This window comes from Dacryopinax primogenitus (assembly GCF_000292625.1).
Source record: "Dacryopinax primogenitus strain DJM-731 SS1 chromosome Unknown DACRYscaffold_14, whole genome shotgun sequence".
Classification (NCBI taxonomy): Eukaryota; Fungi; Basidiomycota; class Dacrymycetes; order Dacrymycetales; family Dacrymycetaceae; genus Dacryopinax; species Dacryopinax primogenitus.
Genome location: NW_024467211.1, coordinates 766224 through 785929, shown reverse-complemented (window position 1 = coordinate 785929; position 19706 = coordinate 766224). Strand labels below are relative to the sequence as shown.

General features: G+C 52.3%; 7 protein-coding genes across 7 annotated transcripts; 2 read left to right on the top strand and 5 right to left on the bottom strand.

The window, feature by feature from the left end:
- Nucleotides 1-4: 4 nt before the first annotated feature.
- DACRYDRAFT_117650 (uncharacterized protein) lies at nt 5-3255 on the bottom strand (the record flags this gene model as incomplete). Its single annotated transcript, XM_040770427.1, has 5 exons — nt 5-1214; nt 1267-1597; nt 1647-2899; nt 2956-2984; nt 3032-3255. The coding sequence occupies 5 exons, from the start codon at nt 3253-3255 to the stop codon at nt 139-141; spliced, it is 2913 nt and encodes a 970-aa protein (XP_040626953.1). The 3' UTR covers nt 5-138.
- A 346-nt stretch (nt 3256-3601) lies between these two features.
- Nucleotides 3602-4665, bottom strand: DACRYDRAFT_23577 (NADP-binding protein). The gene is made up of 2 exons (XM_040773291.1): nt 4053-4665; nt 3602-3999 (listed from the first exon to the last, which is right to left on the bottom strand). Exons 1-2 carry the CDS (start codon nt 4643-4645, stop codon nt 3972-3974), a joined length of 621 nt encoding a protein of 206 aa, XP_040626952.1. The 5' UTR covers nt 4646-4665; the 3' UTR covers nt 3602-3971.
- Nucleotides 4666-5105: 440 nt separating this feature from the next.
- Nucleotides 5106-6341, bottom strand: DACRYDRAFT_101124 (D-lactaldehyde dehydrogenase; the record flags this gene model as incomplete). The annotated part of the gene is made up of 3 exons (XM_040767522.1): nt 5930-6341; nt 5540-5877; nt 5106-5486 (listed from the first exon to the last, which is right to left on the bottom strand). The coding sequence occupies exons 1-3, from the start codon at nt 6216-6218 to the stop codon at nt 5106-5108; spliced, it is 1008 nt and encodes a 335-aa protein (XP_040626951.1). The 5' UTR covers nt 6219-6341.
- A 648-nt stretch (nt 6342-6989) lies between these two features.
- Nucleotides 6990-7553, top strand: DACRYDRAFT_109477 (uncharacterized protein; the record flags this gene model as incomplete). Its single annotated transcript, XM_040768886.1, has 1 exon — nt 6990-7553. The coding sequence occupies one exon, from the start codon at nt 6990-6992 to the stop codon at nt 7551-7553; it is 564 nt and encodes a 187-aa protein (XP_040626950.1).
- Nucleotides 7554-7936: 383 nt separating this feature from the next.
- On the bottom strand, nt 7937-9649 carry DACRYDRAFT_95831 (NADP-binding protein). The gene is made up of 7 exons (XM_040777322.1): nt 9565-9649; nt 9150-9510; nt 9009-9100; nt 8866-8957; nt 8645-8814; nt 8440-8591; nt 7937-8394 (listed from the first exon to the last, which is right to left on the bottom strand). The coding sequence occupies exons 1-7, from the start codon at nt 9613-9615 to the stop codon at nt 7990-7992; spliced, it is 1323 nt and encodes a 440-aa protein (XP_040626949.1). The 5' UTR covers nt 9616-9649; the 3' UTR covers nt 7937-7989.
- A 378-nt stretch (nt 9650-10027) lies between these two features.
- On the top strand, nt 10028-17514 carry DACRYDRAFT_117647 (uncharacterized protein; the record flags this gene model as incomplete). Its single annotated transcript, XM_040770426.1, has 8 exons — nt 10028-10883; nt 10937-15860; nt 15910-15993; nt 16044-16237; nt 16292-16566; nt 16617-16998; nt 17050-17201; nt 17252-17514. The coding sequence occupies 8 exons, from the start codon at nt 10028-10030 to the stop codon at nt 17333-17335; spliced, it is 6951 nt and encodes a 2316-aa protein (XP_040626948.1). The 3' UTR covers nt 17336-17514.
- DACRYDRAFT_101121 (Low temperature viability protein) lies at nt 17490-19502 on the bottom strand (the record flags this gene model as incomplete). Its single annotated transcript, XM_040767521.1, has 3 exons — nt 17490-17967; nt 18019-19297; nt 19353-19502. 3 exons carry the CDS (start codon nt 19500-19502, stop codon nt 17579-17581), a joined length of 1818 nt encoding a protein of 605 aa, XP_040626947.1. The 3' UTR covers nt 17490-17578.
- Between the last annotated feature and the right edge of the window lie 204 nt (nt 19503-19706).

Here is a 19706-nt window from a genome sequence, read left to right as displayed (position 1 = left end):
TTATCACGGTCTCATAATAACTTTGGGAATTTAGGAGTGACATTGTGTAATAGTGCAACCTAGCGCAAATTGTGGATACCGATACAGTGCCGCAGAGACGAAAAGAAAAGGAAACAGGAAAAAGGGACATCAGGCAACTCAGGGATCCTCCTCTCTCATTGGTTCGTCTGGCCCATCTCCTGTAATAGGAGCTTTGCCTTGGCCATTTTCGTCCATAGGATCGTCCTCTGGAAGACTGCTCATGCCTCCACCTACAGGAAGCTGAGCGGTTGCTACAGTCGCTTGTTCCGAAGACGTCGGCACCTTGTCTTTGCTCGCGCTAGTCACCCCATCTGCTGACAATGACTGTGTTGAATATGGCTGATACGAGTGGGCGGACCCGTAAGCGTATCCATTTTGTGGAGGACCTTCTGCACCCTTGGAAGGATCAGTGAACTGTGCGTAGTAAGCTGCCCAGCGAGGGTCGGAATATTGGCCCTCAGTATAGTTGCGATAATAGGCCTGATAGTATGGATCGTTGTAGTATGGGTGCGCTGCTGGCGTGCTAGGTGTTGAACCCTCCTGCCCAGGGGTTCCAGGTGTACTGGTACCTAACGTATGCATTTGGGCATATTGATGGGGCTGCAACCACTGTCCTCGGGAGTAATCGTACCATCCATATCGGCTGTCGTAGTGATAACCGCTGGTAGTATCAGAATTCCGACTATCAGAGGTCACACGGTCCTTGCCCTTTCGTGCCTTCTTCGGGACAGGGGCAGAATTGGACGCAGACTGGCTTTCCGAATGCTGTAACTGGCCGTACTTGTCTTGGTATTCAGACGCAAAACGGTAGCGGGGCGTAACCTGGGTAACGTTCTCAACCTGCCCAGAGGAGACCTTTAAAAGCTCGGTCATGGAGGTACCGACCTCAACGGCCGACGTTGAAGCCGCTGGCTGCGCGACAAGATTACGATGTGAATATGCAGACCATGGTTCCAGTTCGCCTTTAGAAGCGGGCCTCTTTGGCTTGGGTTGCTTGGGCTCCGGTACAGGGGTTACTAGCGGGGGGTTGGCAGCCAGTTCTGCAGCTCTCTTAGCAGCTTCGGCTTCAGCAGCCACTCTCGCTGCTTTGTCAGCGATCTCTTTCTCTAGTACTCTCTCTACCGTCCAGGGCTCTTCAGGAAGTTTGAACAAGTCGGGCTTTGACTTGAACTTTGAACCACAGCTCTGGCATACTAGAAATATCGATCAGTTGCCACCCAGCAGTCAGGTTGGAGTACAACCCACATGTCCCTGGACCAGAAGGTCCTCTTCGCCAGGCAATCGTCTCCCTTGTGCCGCAATTCTGACACCACCTAGGAGTACCGTCCTTCCAGGTGCTCGATACTAATTTCCGCTCTTTCGGTTTCTCGATAATTGGTTTGCCGTCTGGCCCTACCAACTGACCGGCTGCATTGAAGCGATTGGACGTAGGCGATGCAAGGGCGAAAGCAGTGCGATCCTTGGGGTTGAATGGTCTCGTGGCAAACTTGTCGGCAATGGCATCCTCTAAGTCGTCAGGCAATGGCCCGTTGGGAAGTCTCAAGCGAGGGAAAGTACGTGGAGCAGAGCTCAGGAGCTATTATGTATTAGAATCAGCCATACTTATTGATAAGGAAAGCGCTTACCATCTCATTGAAAACGGTCGTTCGATGTGCCAACTGTGCCGGATCAGCCACATTGGAACAATACAGCAATGTGGCCCACAGTGGATCGGGCACATCCAAAAAGTGGAGGGTGACAGGAAGGAGTTTGGGCGGTATCTTCTTCTTATCGGTCGGCCTGATGACTTTCTCGTGCACCACCAGCTTCTCCTTCTCCTTCTCTTTTTCCTTCTCAATCTCGGCTTCTCGAGCAGCTTCGTGCTCTTTCTTCTCCTTCTCCTTAGACCTGGTCTCCTTACCAACAGCTTTCGGTTGATCTTCCGGTTTGTCCTCCTTCCCTACAACCTTTCCCGCCACAGCAGCTGCGTCTTCAACAGCCTTCTTCTCCTTCTCTAATCTATCTCGCTCTCTCTTCTCTTGCGCCTTTTTCCTCCTCTCCTCCCTTTTTCGCGCGTCCTCTTCTTCTTTCTCCTTCGCAGCAATAGCGGCTGGATCGACAGCGTGCAGAAACGTGCTGAGCACTGCTTCTGGCAAACCATCCTCTCCGACCGTCTTTGAGACGATGGAATTGTCGCAGGGTAAAAGCCAGCGCTCGGTCGGGTTTTCACGGAGCTCGAATATTATGTCCGGTCTGCGAGTTGGAACATAGTACCCAGATGCCTCATAGCTTGGCGCTGACGCAGACGTCTTGGTGATAGGGCGTGCCGAATGCGAGCCTTCTGGCTTGGAAGCAACCGCAGGAGATTTGGTCGAAATGGTAGACGAACTAGATTTCTGCACGTTGCGGGCGTTGATCTCTTGAATAAGAGTACCTAATTTGTGCAACTGATCAGTCGTCGCCTGGTTCTGGGCAGCCAAGTAGCGGATATGCGCGAGCTCAGGATCGGCCGCCGCAGCCTTTTCGACTTGATGAATCAGTTCAGGTGTCAGTCTCAAGCCATGACCTGGTGCGCCCGGTGGGAGGACTTTTGCAGGCTGCTGTTGCTGCTGATAGGCGTACCCTTGCCAGCCTTTCTGGGCCGAATAGTTCCACTGTGCCTGTTGTTGCTGGGTGCCATGAGAGTGAGAGGGCGTATGAGGGTTGGAAAATGAGCGCTGATCAGTAGTGTAGTTGACTTGGAAGAATTTGGTGCCTGTGAAGGTATGCGGACCGAGCTCGAGATCGCACTTGCCCAAATATTCGAGCGTGTGCGGTGGCTGATTGACCTCGGGGGCGTTTTTTGCCTTCGACTTGGACGAGAACTTCAGGAAGAGAGACGTAAGAATAATGTATCGTGCTGAAATACGATCAGCAAGACTGAAATAGGGAAGTAATGGGGAACGAAGATCGTACATTGTCGAAGTGATTGTAGTAACATGTGGCTGAATAAAACATCAGCCTTATCGCTATGAACGTGAGCCCAACATACCTATCACCAATACTTCTCAGGCCCGTCATTGCCTTCTCCGTCTCTGCCTCCTCCTCTTCACTGGTATCCATATCTTCGTCTTCATCTCTTTCCTCCTCCGCCTTTCTTGTAGCCTCGTCTTTGATCCTCTGCACTTCCTCTTCCCAACCGGGTCTAGGACCAACCTCTATCTTCACCTGTTTGACAGGCTCGAGAGCAAATTTTCGTACTCCGGAGGTCGTCATAATGAAGGTACGCGATATGTTGATGAGCTTGCAATGGCCATGGACGCCGTTGGGACTGCAGTGGGTGAACGGCAGCACGATGCGCGACCGGTTTCCCTGGTTGCTTTTTCACGTGCTACACAGCCACTCCAAGTCACAGCAGAGCGCTTGAATTGTTTTCCTCTGTGTACCAAGCAACGTTAACGATACTATAAAGGACACTCGAAAGTACTTTCAACACACGGCAAATTGGTTCAATTTGGATCAGTTAGCGACACCCCTCAATATACTCTCAGAAAGATCCAGGTACTCTCATACTAAGAACAGTATCCCTCGCAGACTCTGCGAGCGAATGATATTTCGGCATGCCGAGTATCTTATTCGTCTCACTGGAATCAATTTCGTTGTATGGTTTCCTCGGTATTCCATGAACTCCACTCGGCACTCCCTCGACAGGCGGTTGAACTGACGCGAGGGCATCATACACGTCCTGCCACGAGAACGCACCGGCAGAAATGAGGAGGCGTCTTCCGGCCACATTATCCTTCTGCAACGAGAGGATATGGGCTAACGCGACGTCGCGAACATCAGCCCAAGAGCCCGCATAGTCACCCAGATACTCTACGGGCTTATCGTCTTGGAGATGGTTGTACAAGAAGCTCTGGGGTTTGCCGTTCGTGTATCCCTAAGTCCGAGTTACTGATCAAGATCCCCTACTTATGCAGAGAGACAATACCTCATGGATCTGGGGCCCGAAAGCGTAAGGGAAGAGGACAGTCTCGATCTGCCACTTGACCTCATCCTGATGTTTATCGTAGAACTCCCAGGCCGCGCGCTCCGCCATCGTCTTGGCCGCAAAATATGGAATGTGATACGCGGATTTGTCGCCCTTTTCCTTCATCTCCTGGATGGCATATTCGTTCCAGTCCTTGTCCGTGTACGTGTATCCCGGCTCCTGAGGCTGCAAGAGCGCGACTGCAGAAGACGTAATCGTTAAGCGGCGCACGTCAGTGCCGTACTTGAGGGTGCTGTTCAGGATATTCTCAGTCATGACGATCGAAGGCTTGACGATCGCTGATAAAGCGGTCAATGAATGCCTAAGACCGTTATAAGAGAACTCACTCTCGTAGGTGCCGCCAAGAGAAACGACCGCCGCCATGTGCAGTATTCCCTGCACACCCTTCACGCTCTCATCGAACGCAGTCGCCACAAGCATGTCTGGGATCACGACGATCTCGAGCTTGTCGTCATACTTGGCGAAACGCACCTTGAGATACGTTGCTTTCTGTTCCGAACGCACGGTGCCGCGGACATAGTAACCTTGTTCGAGCAGCAAGCGGACGACCCAGACGCCGACAAAACCGTTCGCACCGGTCACGAGAACTTTGGAGGGAGGAGTCACGATTCCCATGTTGAGAATATCTTGTCCAGACTACCAGTCGATCAGAACAAGATGGGTTCGAGGATGCAGGACAGTCTCCAAAACATCCTTCCGTTTTATAGAGGGTAGCTGGGTGCGAATTAATCCAACAGCCAGACGGTTATCGCCCCGGACCAAGCTATAGACATTGAAAGAACACGCATGTTCGTCATAAGGCGCGTATGTGCTGACAAAGCCCCACTTCGCATCCGCAAGTTTGGTGCGAAAGTTTGTTGCCCGATGATAGGTTATCCGGCAGATTAGTAAGCTGTCCTCTTTCCAGTCCAAAAATATCCAATGGACCTACTCAGGCAAACCTGATCCAGCTGTGGGATGTATCGTGGATCTTTTCATCTGGGCCATTTGATGGTCTCAGGATGAGAGCTGTCAGATTTTGGATGCACGACGATCTCATATCACAAGTCAATTGTTAGGCTTATAAAGACTATCTCTAAGCAGATAGATCTCTAACACTCAGGATCGTATCCCTCGCCGACTCCGCCAGTGCTACGTACTCAATACCTAAGAGCTTGGTTGCCTTGCTTGGATGGGGCTGAGAGATGACAGCGCGCTCGATCCCGGGCACACCACGGGGAATCCCCTCGATCTCCGGCTTTACGCTTGCGACAGCGTCGTAGACATCTTGCCAAGAGAATCCCCCGGCGGAGATGATGAGCCGCTCCTCGGCGGCTTCGGGGACTTGAAGGCTGCGGACGTGCGCTAGTGCAACGTTTCGCACATCGATCCAGGCTCCTGCGTGGGCACCTAGCTCAGAGCGGGGCTTTTCCTGCTGCAGGTTCATGTACAGGAAGCTTCTAGGCTTTCCGTTTACCTATATCATGGACTATCAGTACATCGCATAGGGTAGGTGCACAACATGCGTACCTCGTGGACGAGAGGGCCGAATACATAAGGAGGGAGAATAGTTGCCATGTCCCACCTGATCTCCCTTTTATGCTGGCCATACCACTTCCAAGCCTCTTGCTCGGCCAGCGTCTTGGCCGCAAAATAGACCAAATATCCGGGAGCCTTATCGCCCTTGGTTTTGACCTCGTTCACGGCGTACTCGTTCCAGTCCTTATCTGAGTAGGTGTACCCAGGGTCATGCGGTTCCAGGAGTGTCACGACGGAGGAGGTGAGGATGACGCGCTTGATAGAGGAGCCATGCGCGAGCGCACTGTTGAGGATACTCTTGGTGGACTCCACAGCAGGCTTGATAACGGCTGCGCAAGAGGTATATTAGTCTTCGATCTCCACAATTAGAAGAATACTTACAATCATAATCGCCAGAGAAAGTGACTGGCGCAGCGGTATGCAGTATTGCGTCAACACCCTTGACACTCTCGTCAAATGCACCAGACGCAGTGATGTCATCCACAACGACGATCTCGAGCTTGTCACCGTATTTCGCGTATTTGTGCTTCAAGAACTCGCCCTTCGGTGCCGAGCGGACAGTCCCGCGCACCGAATAACCTTGTTCAAGCAGGTCCTGCAGAATCCATACGGCGATGAACCCGTTCACACCCGTGAGGAGAACTTTGGCGGGAGCGCTGACGACAGTCATTGTAAGGTTAAGTTGAGAACGTGAGTTGGGCTGGCAAGACTTCGAGTGTTGGAGGAGTTATGGGCTTGTTGGAGGAAAAGGGCTTCATCTTTGCCACCATTTATAGGCAGCTCACCAGTCTAGGTCGACAAAGCGCTATACAAGTCAAGCCAAAGCTGACTCAGCAAGACAGACACGTGTGCCGAATCTCCAAACTACGTCGCTCGCCCAAGACGGGACTCCATGAAGATCCCCATGGTCGGTGTATATAATTCGTAGCTGTCCATGTAACGCAAAACTACGTACCCAGGCCGGTCTCAGGCTTAGTCACCCCAAATCCAGTCAAGTTCACTTGCTTGCTTATTCAGCATCTTCACTGATTTGGGTTGCGTGCCAGCCACAATGGAAAACCCCTTACAAAGCCGCAGCATCGTCAAGATGGATAGAGCTGGTTATCCGTTATGGGTCGGCTTTGGTGGATCGCTCAGAAGGGTTAATTGAAACTGTTGTGGAGAGCAGGTGACGCCGGCATTCTTGACGTCACGTGGACGTGTGGAAAAGGGTCCGTGGCAACGAGAGATAGACGCGCAACCCTGACTTACGGTTTCCTTCAATCGAACAACTACTTCGATTCTTGCTATCCTAGCCAATTTCCAGCTCATAAAGCTCTTCAGCCCTTACAGCTACTCCTAAGTCACAACTGGCAGCTTTCAAGCAACCATAAACCTACCAACAATGAACAAGTCCCAGTCCTATTTGTCCGAGTGTCTGGATACGGCCACGAAGGGTATCATGGCGTACCAGCTTGGAGCGATCATCGTCAAAGGCGGAAAGGTCCTTTCCAAGGGCCATAATCACAGGCGCACCCACTACGACGGCTCGACCGGGAACGAGACTCATCAGACGGCGATGTCCATGCATGCAGAGATGCATGCGATCTATGCAGCCACCGGCTTCACGCCCGCGTTCAAACACCAGCGTACCGCGTTGACTGCCACTCAGGAGTCGTGCTTTGAACTTGGCACCGCGGCCACCAATGCCGCGGATGGAGGAGAAGGAGAATGGGAAGGCCCGCAACCAAGGCAAGACCAACCACAAGCCGCCCGACTACGGCAATTACCACAATCATCATTATCATCACGGTTATCCAACGAGTCGCGAGTACGAGTATCGGTATCCCCACCACCGACAACAAGACGGTATACAACACGAACAACAGCACGAGCACGTGCAATATCACCCGCTGAGGCAGCAGCAGCCGCGCGTACACGGGATATTCATGCTGCGATCGCTGGCGCTTCCGAGCAGGGCCTTAAAGACGTTAAAGGCGGGTTCAAACGGGAGAAACGCGCATGAGCGTGAGAAGGCGAGCAACGAGGAAGGGAAGAAACGGAAGCGCGGCTTAGCTGTTCCAGTTCAGCACGCGGACTGCAGCGAGAGCCTTCCCCGCCCGTCCTGGAGCACCCGGAGGCGTGACGCACGCATCAACGGCGCGGATCTCTACGTTGCACGTACCACGCGTACGGGACGCGTAGGACCCGCGAGCCCCTGCTGGAGGTGCGTCGAGTGGTGCCGCTGGGCAGGGATCAAGCGTATCTTTCATTGGGATCCTGAGAATAGCCGGTGGGCGGTCGTGAAGGTGAACGATGCGGATGCTGTGTATTGCACAAACTCGGACTTGAAGATGGTGGGCGGGAACATGTGGTAATACAGAGAAACTTCATTCAGTTTGTACAATGATATCACAACATGGTTGGTACACTGAAAGAACGAGACCTCATTCTAACTACACCTAGTCCCACAACTTCATCCCCTCTCTAACCTCTTTCTCATACTGCTCCACATCTATCACCACCCCATCACGCCTGCTCTTCTCTGCGGCAAACACCGTCAAGTGACTCTTCAAAATCTCGTCCACGGTGGTTCCTAAAATCTCCTGATTCTTCTCCTTAACCGCACGAACAAAGTTACCCATCAGTCCCCAGTCGCCACCACCATGGCCGCTCTGATCCTCAGGCTTGGGCGCAACGGTGCTCACGTTTCCAGTGCGGAAATCGTGAATCGTGAAAGAGCTCATGTCACCAACTAGCTGGCCGTGGGTAAAGTGGATCCGGGTCTGGCGCGCGCAGATCTCTTCCGTAAACGCGACCATCGTGAAACTGCAGGTTGACCCGTCGCTGTACTCGAGGTTGACGACCTATCCATCGTCAGCGCCAGCAAGGAAGGTGGGAAGGTGGCTCACTTGGTGATCGCACACGTTATTTCCGCTCTCGTATACGCATGTCCCGTATGGCCCCTTCATGGCCTCGGTGATGCTTTCAATATCGGGCACACCATCCGTGATAGTCGCAGCAGGCCAACCGACGCTACCTTTGCTAACGGGGTCCACATAAACTGCGCCGATAGTCAGCGATCACAGCCAGATTGCGTTGCAGCATTGCACGCACTTTTCTTCGCGCTGTATGCGCAGTTCTGCTCGTCCGCGCATTCTAGGCACTTGGTAGCGTCACCTGCTGCTGTTGGCTTTGCTTCTTTCCTGAAATGCGTGAGCGAGCCGAATGATGATACACGCTTCGGGGTTTCTGGGTTCAGGTAATGGCAGAGAATGTCGAGGTCGCTGTGTTCCAGGTCAGTACCTGGGCAAAAGCACAAGATATCGTACACATACTGGCAGCTCTTGGTCAACAACGAGAATGAACTAGTCTTCTCGTTGTTCCAGTTGCCTCTAACGAATGAATGTGCAAAGTGAAAGTACCCAACCTATCCGTGACCATTCAGCGATCTGTGATTGACTCAAGCGCATATACTCACCGGTTCGACGTGGACGATGTTGACAGGCTTACCCAGTTGGCCAGAACGGATGACATCGATCACCGCTTTGTTGTAAGGTGAATACCGCATCACTGCATAGTTGTCATTAAACCACCGCGAAAGTAAGTTGTGGGTACATACCATGCCCAACCCCGAAAATGCAGCCCGCTTTCTTCGCAACCTCTGCGATCCGAATACACTCTTCCGCGGTCGTAGCCAAGGGTTTCTCACACAGAATATGATACCCGTGCCCCGCAAACGCTTCGACGACCTCGACGTGCATCTGGTCTTGGACGCAGACGCAGATCGCGTCCGCCAGAGGTTTCCCGGTCTCAGCGACCGACCGGGCTGAGGCAGCATGCAGATCTTGCCATGTTGCAAAGACACCGCTCTCAGGCAGCTGGTATTGCTTGATGGCAAACTCTCGTGTGCGCGGGCGTGGCTCGGCAATGGCAGCTATCTTGCATAGATGTGGATATGCGATGGCGTACCTGCCGTAAGCCTGCATGCTGATTAGCTGTCGGAAAAGTCTCAAGCTGGTATGATTTCAGCTTACCTTGCCCCGCTGCCCACCGCCAATGATCACAACACTCACAGGTTCAGACATGGTCGTACCCTGCTGAGATGGTTTGGGGACGTCCCGAGGTTGGCGGCCGGTCTTTGGCTTCCATAAGGGCCCGTGTGGAGTTGGTACCCAATGTAGAGGCCCGATTCACCAGATGCTCTAGACGGTGGGTGCTTTTCGAAGAAAACTCCCTTATATACAACCTCTAATGCATTCGTACAATGATCTCTCCCATTTCTAATTATAATCAGACAAATAAATTGTAAATTAAATACTTGCTGTTGTGGTCGAAGCGCAAGGGGGATAATGACGAGGTAGATGCACGTGAACGCCCTTGCGCGTCTCAGACAGAGTCTGTCCCTTGCTGTAAAGGTGCAGGTCACAGGCTGCTTGGCTGGCTGACAACTCATCTCCTCATCATATACCCACAACCATCGACGACTGATCTGACAACATGCAGGCCGTTCAGCCCGTGTCCGACACGGCATCTTTGGCAGCGACCTCGACATATGCCAGATCTCACCGAACCACTGACGACCATGACGCGATGTCGCTCACAACGTCGAACCCGTTTGAGGAAGAGCAAGATTACACATCCTACCAGATCGTGTCGAGGCTGATGAACAAGGTCAAGGAAGCCTTCGTGCCCTCCCTTGGAACTGCTAGCCCTGCGCCTCCATCAACACCGGCGCTACCTTCTATTCCGTCGGGCAGTTCGACAATGACTAATCTGGCGGATCCTCGACAAGTGCGTTCACCATCAGCACGACCGGCGCCTATCATGCCGAACCCCGCCCCGCCTAACCCTCCCCGGGTTACAAGTCCACCCCTTTCTCACCCTTCTCGAGCAAAGTCACCTACAGCCAGCATGCGAGCCTTTCCAATTATACAGGCGAATCCGTTGCCCCCACTTGTATCCCTTACCCCTGTAACCTCCTCTGTCGAGACGTCGAACGTGCTCGCAACCGCTGGTCCAGCGCGAATTCATACTCATGGGCATTCCCACCATCATCTGCCACAAGCGATGGCCTCGCCGCCTTCAACAACCTCCCTCTATCCTTACCCTGTGGAGGCGAACATGACGTCTATTCCAGGGTTTCCTTTACCAGACGATGCGAGGACCGTTGCAAGTGTTGGCACCAACGGAGGTGGGTTGAGGAGGACGGAAAGCGTGAGCAAAGCCATCCGGCGGATCAGAGGCGAAGGGTTGAGCAAGAAGTATTGGATGGAGGACGAGCATTGCAAGGAGTGTTATGACTGCAAGAGCGTGTTCACCACATGGAGGAGGAAACATCATTGTCGTATATGCGGTGCGTCCATTGTGAGACTTTTGTATTTCATCTATCTCATTGAGTATACCCAGGTCAAATCTTCTGTTCTCGCTGCGCTTCCAATCTTATCAAAGCATCACGATTCAACGCCGAGGGTTCTGTTCGTGTATGCAACCTATGTATGCGCATGATCGAAGAGGAAAATGCACATTCGGACGATGACGATCGTCGATCTATATCCTCTCTCACGCCATCTCTCCCAACATTTCACAACCACTCTGTTCTCGATGTCCCGTATTTGACGTCTATTGCGGAACGTGATGGACGCGGTCGTAAACTATCGGATGGCAGCCGACAACCCATTACCCCGCCAGACGTTGTAGATCCCGCGACGAACGAGATCGGACTGATTGGTGGAATGAATGGTGACGGTTATTATGCTGGTTGGGAGGGCTGGGAACCGGACGGTGAGCCTGTGGCTCCACCCTTCCGACGTGGCTTCGATGATGCAGATGATTACAAAAATCCGGAACTAGAGAAGTACATATCGGGGGTCACATCTCCATCGCCTCGGCCCGACCAACCCGATACTTCGCCAGACTTGTCCCACGTGCCCAGTGGGGTCGATATATCAACACCACCCCAGTCTGAAGGATCCGAAACTATTCCTGTACCGGATTTCACGAACTTGAACACTATGACTGGCAGATCGAGCGTAGCGTTCCCGACTATTGGAAGTGCAGAAGGTGTGGCTTTCCCCGGCAGCCCTCCATGGAGTGGCGGTGACAGTCCTCGCATGGGCGGCATGGGGCGAATGGCAACCTTGTCTACCGCGTCGCTTGTTGATCCCGAAATGATGAATTGGCCTCGGAGTGGCATGCGCAGTCGGGTCCAGAGCAGACTTCCGGACTTCGAGGCAGGTTGGCGAACCCGACGAGAATCGAGTGCTTACGCCGCCGAGCTGAACGCGGTCTCCATGCAGCATTTACGCATCATTTTACGACAGGAATTGAGGCGTGGCAACATAAACGACGTTGGTGAATGGGAGAGTACCCTCGTCATCTTAGGACTCAAATTATCCACAACCCCGTTTGGAAATCCTCGAGTTGGTGATTCTATCGATCCTCGCGACTGGGTGAAGATCAAACGGATCCCTGGCGGTGCTCCAAAAGACTCGGAATGCATCGACGGTGTCATGATCACCAAGAATGTTGCTCACAAGAATATGTCGCGATCAATGAAAGGACCTAGGGTCATGCTTGTTACCTTTCCCTTCGAATACCAACGTGTCGAGGGCCAGTTCATGCCGCTCGAGCCTCTGTTGGCACAAGAACGCGAATACCTGGCCAACCTTGTCAGCCGTGTTGCAGCACTCCGACCGCATATCGTTTTGGTGGAGCGTTCTGTCTCGCGTATTGCGCTTGAAATGCTGCTGGCAAGGAACATTGCCGTTGGAAGGACCGTCAAGCCGTCTGCGATCGCCGCAGTTGCTCGTGCAACACAGGCCGATATTATCTCTTCTATCGATCGCTTGGCCCTCGAGCCCCGTCTGGGACACGCTGGTCGCTTCCGTGTCCAAACTTTTGAACATGAGCTGATACCAGGACGACGAAAGTCATACATGCGATTCGAAGGGTGCCATCGCGAGTATGGCGTTACTCTTGCCGTCCGCGGCGGGTCTCTAGACGTCTTAACCAAGATTAAAGCAATCGCCAAACTCATGGTCCTCACGGTCCGCAATTTGAAAATGGAGACGTTTTTGTGGAGAGACCTATTGCTGAGCATGCCTCAGCTCTCACCAGAAGCTTCTTTGCTTCCTGTAGCGTTGACACGGCTCAAGGAAGATGGTGACACTGGTCCCGAGTCGAACCACGACGACCATGACCCGCTTCAAGCACTTTCGTTGCGGATTCGAGAGGTAGCCGAAACATATCGTACGACGTTCTTGTCAGTCTCAGCTACCCTTCGCTTCCCAGCCCCTTACCCCGTACGACATATGCTGGAGCTCGATGAGAAATGGCAGCTTCTGAAAGGAGATTGGGAAAGACACGAGGCCAAACAGATACTTGTTGGAGAACGGAAGGACCTCATTCATCGGATTGAAAGCGCCGCTGTCTCTCCGAAAATCGGGGCCATCGATCTGCCCAAGACCCCTACTCCTGGAGATGCGGCGGCACTGAAGAACCTCGATGAACAACTTGGTTATTTCGACCAGCTGCCTCCGCCTGTGTCCGCCTTGCCATCCAGCTTCCTTTCGGAGAAAACGATCTCCTCCTTTATGAAAGCTGCCGCAGCCGACCAGCCAGTGAATGTCAAACAGCCCTCCGAGATTGCTCTACAGAGTGCCCTAGAAACCGCCCGATTTGACATCGAGGAATATCGAAAGATGTGGTTCTGGTACATCAACAGGAATGCTGATGACTTTCGCTTGGACCAGTACCAAAAGATCACCATGTTGAAGTCTATCGTGCCTATCACCTCAATGGATCTATGCAAGTCTTGCGGACCTCCCAAACTGGATACGTACCATTTCTATGGACAGGATGACGTCACTCTCGGTCAGTATATCGAGAGAGCCGTTAACTCGATAAACGATCGCTGCACAGAAAAAACATGCGAAAAGCCTATGCTGGGCCATGGCACCATCTACGTGCATAACGAAAGCCGCGTGGTGATTACAATCGAGCAAATGAACGACCGTGACACATGGAAAGGCCCCGCTGCGGCGATATTAGAGCAGCCCGACCGTATGATCACCTGGAGCTATTGCCAATCCTGCAAGTTATCGACGCCATTTATTCCACTTACCGAAGAATCTTGGAGATACTCATTTGCCAAGTACTTGGAGCTTTTCTTCTATCCGGCGGAAGTCGTGCCGCTCTCGGGCATTGCATGTTTCCACAACGTTTATCAACATCATGTCAGGTACTTCTGGTGGCGCCATGTTGCCGTGCGCTTTCAGGCAACGCCAGTGACCCTTAGTGAGGCCGTGTTTCCTCCACTGAATACACGCATTCGACCCGAAACCTTGGTGGAACTAAAAAACGCGGATTACGCGAGCATTCTCGACAAGCAGTCAGCATTTTGGGATTCTGTTGTTCGGCGCATCCACACTATAAGTTTGACTGAATTGCAATGTCAGGGTCAAGAAAAGCTTGAAAAGATGGCAAAGCTGCAGAGTCTTACACCTGAATTGCTTGTGCAAGCCGAAGCTGATCGTCACGAGGTATTGGCCATGACACGAAAGGTATACGACAAGTCGGCTATGACAGACACAATGGCTTTCAGCGAGGTGAGGACTTGCTTGCAAGCTAAAGTTCTTCAATGGGATCAGAAGTTTGCCGAATATGAGCGCAATTTTATTGCAACAGAAAGAGACATTATTCGTCGGGCTACCGCTTCTCAGCTTCGCAGACTGTTCGCCAATCAGGATCTGGGTACAGATCGTCTTCCTCAAGTGTCTGTTGTAGAATTGGATGAGAAAGGCTCTATTGCGTCGTCTGGATTGGTCTCTCCCATGCCTTCCGATATTACCGAAACTATGCCTTCCGATGTTTCAGAGTCAGATACAAACTCCGTCACATCTGCAGATCCATTGCCCACGGCGTCCGATGGTAGCATGACGTCGTCATCTCGTAACTCAGCCGAAACCCCTACACCAGCCTTGACAGCCTTCAGTCAAGCCTCTTTCGACGCCGCAGAAGCGACTCCTACGCCGCAGACTGTGGAGATTGCCCCCGAATCTCAGCGAGCGTCACCTTCAACCTCGGAGGATCAGTCGGATCATGACAGCGACTCCACCATTGAAGCACCGACAAATACCCTTAGACCAAGCAATAGCATCAGTGTAGCACATATGGAGACGAAAACAGAGGATTCTGTTGTTCAGAAAGAACAATCGCAGTTTGTCTCCCGACTTCCCCGCCGAATGAAGCTCAATCCCAAAATGGCTGATCTGGTCAAACGATTTCAGGAGGCAGAAGAGCCAGTGCCTGATTCGGTTCCTCCATCAGCTTACATCAAACCAAACGATGAAGGGGACACTTCGGATGCTCCTAGAGGCAGAGGTGCGGATCCGCGAGCGAAGTTGAGGCGAAAAAATCGTGCAAAGGTTAACAAGCCAAAGAAGCGGGACAGCGGATTGACATCAGACTTTGAACGGAGTTATGCTGCTAATGTCGGCCCAAGATATCTGGAATCCGGGACAGGATCAAAGATTCCAGGTCCATCACGGCCAACCTTCCTGAGACAGGCGAGTGGTTCTTTCAGAGCAAATCCACCCGCAGCACTATCTCTAGGTGGCCGCCCTACTACGAGCAAAGGAAAAACACCTCTTCGAGCACATGAACGATCGTTGTCCAATAAGCCATCCATGTCATCTCTGAACGCATTCCGGGCCGGAGCGCGGCGCGTCACAGGACCTCTCTCCAACAAAGTCTCGTCTCTGACCAAGCAGTATGAGCGTCTCGCGAAAGATGCTGACAGAGCTGCGAGACGAGTCAGCAATCTTCGATTTCGTCGCGCACGACCACTTGCAACTACCCAGGCCAAAATTCAGGTCTTCGACAATGTGAAAGACGCCATTCGAGATGAATCTGACAGCGAAAGCTCAGATTCCGAGGCTGATGACGAAGATGACGGCGAGGAGGACGCAACAGCAGCTCCGTCGGAAGTCGGTCCCATGCCGGTACCCGTGATACAAACGCAGGCGGCATCACCAAAAAAAGTGGCGACGCCTTTCGCTTCAACTGTGCTCCCAGCTGAGAATCCGATTATTTGTGCCATGAATGCTTCTGTACAAGACATCCCTCCGTCGCCTGGACCCTCTCAGACATCATCTCCGACATCCCCTGAACCTGCACCTTCTATTACGCAGTCCGTGTCAACCCAGATCTCCGAAGCCGATCTCGTATCGAGCGCGGAAAAGCATCCGTCGCTGCTCAAGACTATTAATGCTGCTATGGGACTATGGCCTGGATCAAGGCCAGGCGATTGGCCACCCCTCGATTATCCCTCGTGTGTTGATTTATATTTGTTGTATCTTAGTGCTCATACATTTCCCAAGATCATCTCTGGAACACATTTTTGCCGACTCCACCATCATTATTCGGGAGGATGAGCCCACATCTATCATCTCGTTCGCTCTCAGGTCAGTTCAGTTCTTTTCACAAAACGAGTTGACTGAGAACATGTCCTTAGCACCAAGGATTACCAGGAGCAAATCAAGCTATCTCAGAAAGCCAAATTGCCTGCTAAATTCGATGGCTATGTCCCTGAAGAAGCTCATCATATCCCCGATCACGATACTTCCTGGGGTATGATCAACCCTGAAGACCTAATTCCGAATGTGGAAGATGTGCTAAAGCAACAGACAGCCATTCACAGCAACCAAAGTACGTATTATGACTTACCCTAGAACTCGCCGTTGATTTCACTCTTGCCCCCAGTCTTCGAGAGCGGTGCAACAAGTATCTTCTGTCGTGTTTTCTTTGCAGAACAGTTTGATGCATTGCGGCGGAGTTGTGGGTGTGAAACTAGCTTTGTGGAATCTCTCGCCCGGTGTCTGAAGTGGGATGCGACTGGTGGGAAGTCAGGCTCGGCATTCTTGAAAACTCGCGATGATCGCTTTATTGCAAAAGAGCTTTCTCGGCCCGAATTAACAGCAATGACGAAATTTGCCCCGAAGTACTTCGAATATATGTCTAATGTTTTCTCTATGAAGGTATGAGAGCTCGTTCGTTGTGGACCCGGAGAGTAACTGGTATGCAATAGAAACCCTCCGTTCTTGCCAAAGTATTTGGGTTTTACAAGGTCGGCTACAAGAATCCCAACACAGGCAAAATCATGCGCCTCAACTTGCTTGTCATGGAGAATGTCTTCTATGAGCGGCGGTTCTCCAAAATATACGATTTGAAAGGGTCGATGAGGAACCGTCTCATTCAGTCTACTGGCAAGCTAAACGAGGTTCTGCTGGATGAGAACCTCGTGCAAAGTGCTCATCTAACGCCATGGTATATCCGAGAACATACTAAATGCATGTTACGGGCAGCGCTGTGGAATGACACCACATTCCTTTGCGATCTGAACGTTATGGATTACTCTCTCCTGGTAGGCGTCGATCGTGATCGGAATGAACTGGTTGTTGGCATTGTCGGTATGTGGCCTCGCCTCACCCCATCCAATCCATGATTAACGGTCTGTTTAGATTATATCCGGACGTACACGTGGGACAAGAAGTTGGAGAGCTGGGTCAAGGAATCCACCTTCCTTGGCGGTGCAAAGGGCGAGCCAACTATTGTGACGCCACGACAATACAAGACACGATTCCTGTCTGCCATGGAACGTTATCTTATGATGGTGAGTTTGTATCTCCCCTAACTTCTAACATAGCTCCTAACATGGGGCAGGTTCCTGATCGATGGATGAAGAGGGAAGACCAGCCTGATCCAAATGGCAATGAAGATATAGACGGCAAACAGGATGCCTCCTAGTTTGTTTTCTTTCAATCCCCCGGCGGGCATTAGCGAACGGTCCTCTCTATTTCTCCACATTTTTCTCACTTCTTCACGAATGACTTGCTGTATGAACAACTCACGAGCACTTTTGTAGAACCATCATTTATATCCGTGCATCATATGACCATATGTTATCATCCGTTCTGACGTAGATTAATGAAGAATGCGCAATAAATTACAATGACCACAAAACATGACAACCTTTCCAGACTCCATGACTCACAGCTTCATAGCAACCGCAGAAACAGAAAGCGCAGGCGCATTCCTGAGTTGACTCTTCCGCTCAGTAGAGAAGGCCGTCTTGGTCGCCTTCTTCTCCACCCTCCGTTCCTGTCGCTCCTGCTTGACAGCAGCCTTCCGTGCCTTCTTTTCATCCTTCGACTCATCCTTCGGCCGAGCCACAGTGACTTTCGGGGCCAGCTTTTGCCGTTTCTCAGACGAAGGCTGGTCCTCCCGTGCTGATCGGCGTGATCGAGGTTCGACCGTGCCTTCTTCGTTAACGGTAGGCAGACCCGTACGTGTGTCCAGTCGGATACGCTTTACCCCCGAGCCGGTGCTGGCTCTCGCAGATATCACGCGAGGATGGTTGTCCAAGTTCGAGTACGTCGCTATACGACGAAATTAAAAGATGAAAAATGAAAGCATGAAAGATAACGCACACAGGATTGTCTCCACGTCCCACGTGTCCTTCACCTCATCAACATCCACAGGCATCAAAATCTCCTCGTCCGTATCCCCCCCACTCCGCACCATCCGATCTGTCAGCCTCAGATCCTGTGCCAGAGCTCGACGCAATGTGTCAAGCTTCTCGCTGGCCGGCCGTACGTGGTTCCCCACCTGCTCATACTGTTGCATGAACCCATCGATGACGGCTTCGAAGTCGGAGCGGCTGTTTACCAGGGTCGGGGGTCCGTCTTCTTCTTCTTCTTCTTCCTCGTTTTCGCGCTCCTCGTCCGACGCCCCCTCTTCGTAAGCCTTCTCCACCACATCAAACCTGTCGTCCACCAACTGCTGGCCCCTGCTCCTCCAGACGGATGAGGAGCTCATCGAAAAGCCTGAAGCGTCCGAGTAGGCGCCCTTCCTCCTTCTCTTTCCCCCGATGACAGGCAAAGGGGGTAGCGTGGACCCCGCCTCGGAGCGGAAGTCGTCTTTTTCCGTGTCAGACCATGCGTCAGACGCTGGGCCCTTGTGCGTGAGTTGGAAGGCAGAAAGCCGGGCGCGGAGAGCGTCCACCTCCGATTCGGATAACTCGATCTCTTCGACTTCTTCGTTCGAACCCTCCTCTTCAGAGCCTCCTTCTGGCTCATCCTTCCCTCTTGCCTGAGCAAGTTTGAACGCTTTCACCCTCCTTGTCAGGTCGTCCACCTCTTCTCCTTCTTGTGCATGAGGCCCAGGTTCCAACGACTGGCCATGCTCATCCATGCCCCATTCTTCAAACTCATATTCCTCTCTCTCTTCCCCATCCTCTACCTCCCCTCCCCCAAGGAGCTCCCCGAAAAAGTCCTCTCCATCTTCACCTTCCTCCTCGGCATCAGGCATGACAAACGCGTCGTCCTCGAGCGCCTCGAGTGTCTGCCGCAAATGTGGGTCCATATCCGGCTGAAATCCTGTGAGGGCCTGGGGCACAGAGAGAAGCGAGTCCTGCGCTTCCTGCTGGCTCATCAACTTCTGGGAAGGCAGCGCATCCGCCGGCAAGCGGAGCTCAAGATCCCCCGCCTTGCCCTTGCCCTTCGATTTAGTATGTGAAGCTGCAGGTGCCTCAAGGAGAACGGAATCGATCACCCCTTCTTCGGCAGAACCGATAGGACGCAGGTGCTGCATGTAGTCATATTCGGTGTCGTCGAAGTAGATTTCATAGAGCGCTGCTTCGCCGACGTTTGCCCGCTCGTGGGTCGCCTCTTCACCAAGGATGCTCTCCAGCTCTGCTCTTGATTTACCCTGTCGTTTGTTCACAGAGTCAGCTGGGCACAAGCCGAGAAAACATGGAACGCACCTTGCGAGTGACATTACTCCGCTCGAAGCCCTTCAGTACATGCTTTGAAGCAGAAGGGTCGTTGATGAGCGGGTCACGCTGGGAACGATGAACAAGTTGGAAGTGCTGTACTCCTGGTTGTCGGAATATTGACTTTGATTTAGGCGGCATTGCTGATTCTCCAATGTAAAATCAAGTAGAATAAAAGTAACAAAAGTATGCCTAAAGTATCAGGGACTCACAAAATTAATCTAGAGTGGCTGTGCCTTAATGCTGTCATCATGCTGACGTGAATGAGCACAGCCACGGTCGCACGCCTTTCCCCACCTTGCACTGCGTCCCCGTCGTGCGCACAACGCTCCTCACCGTCTTCGA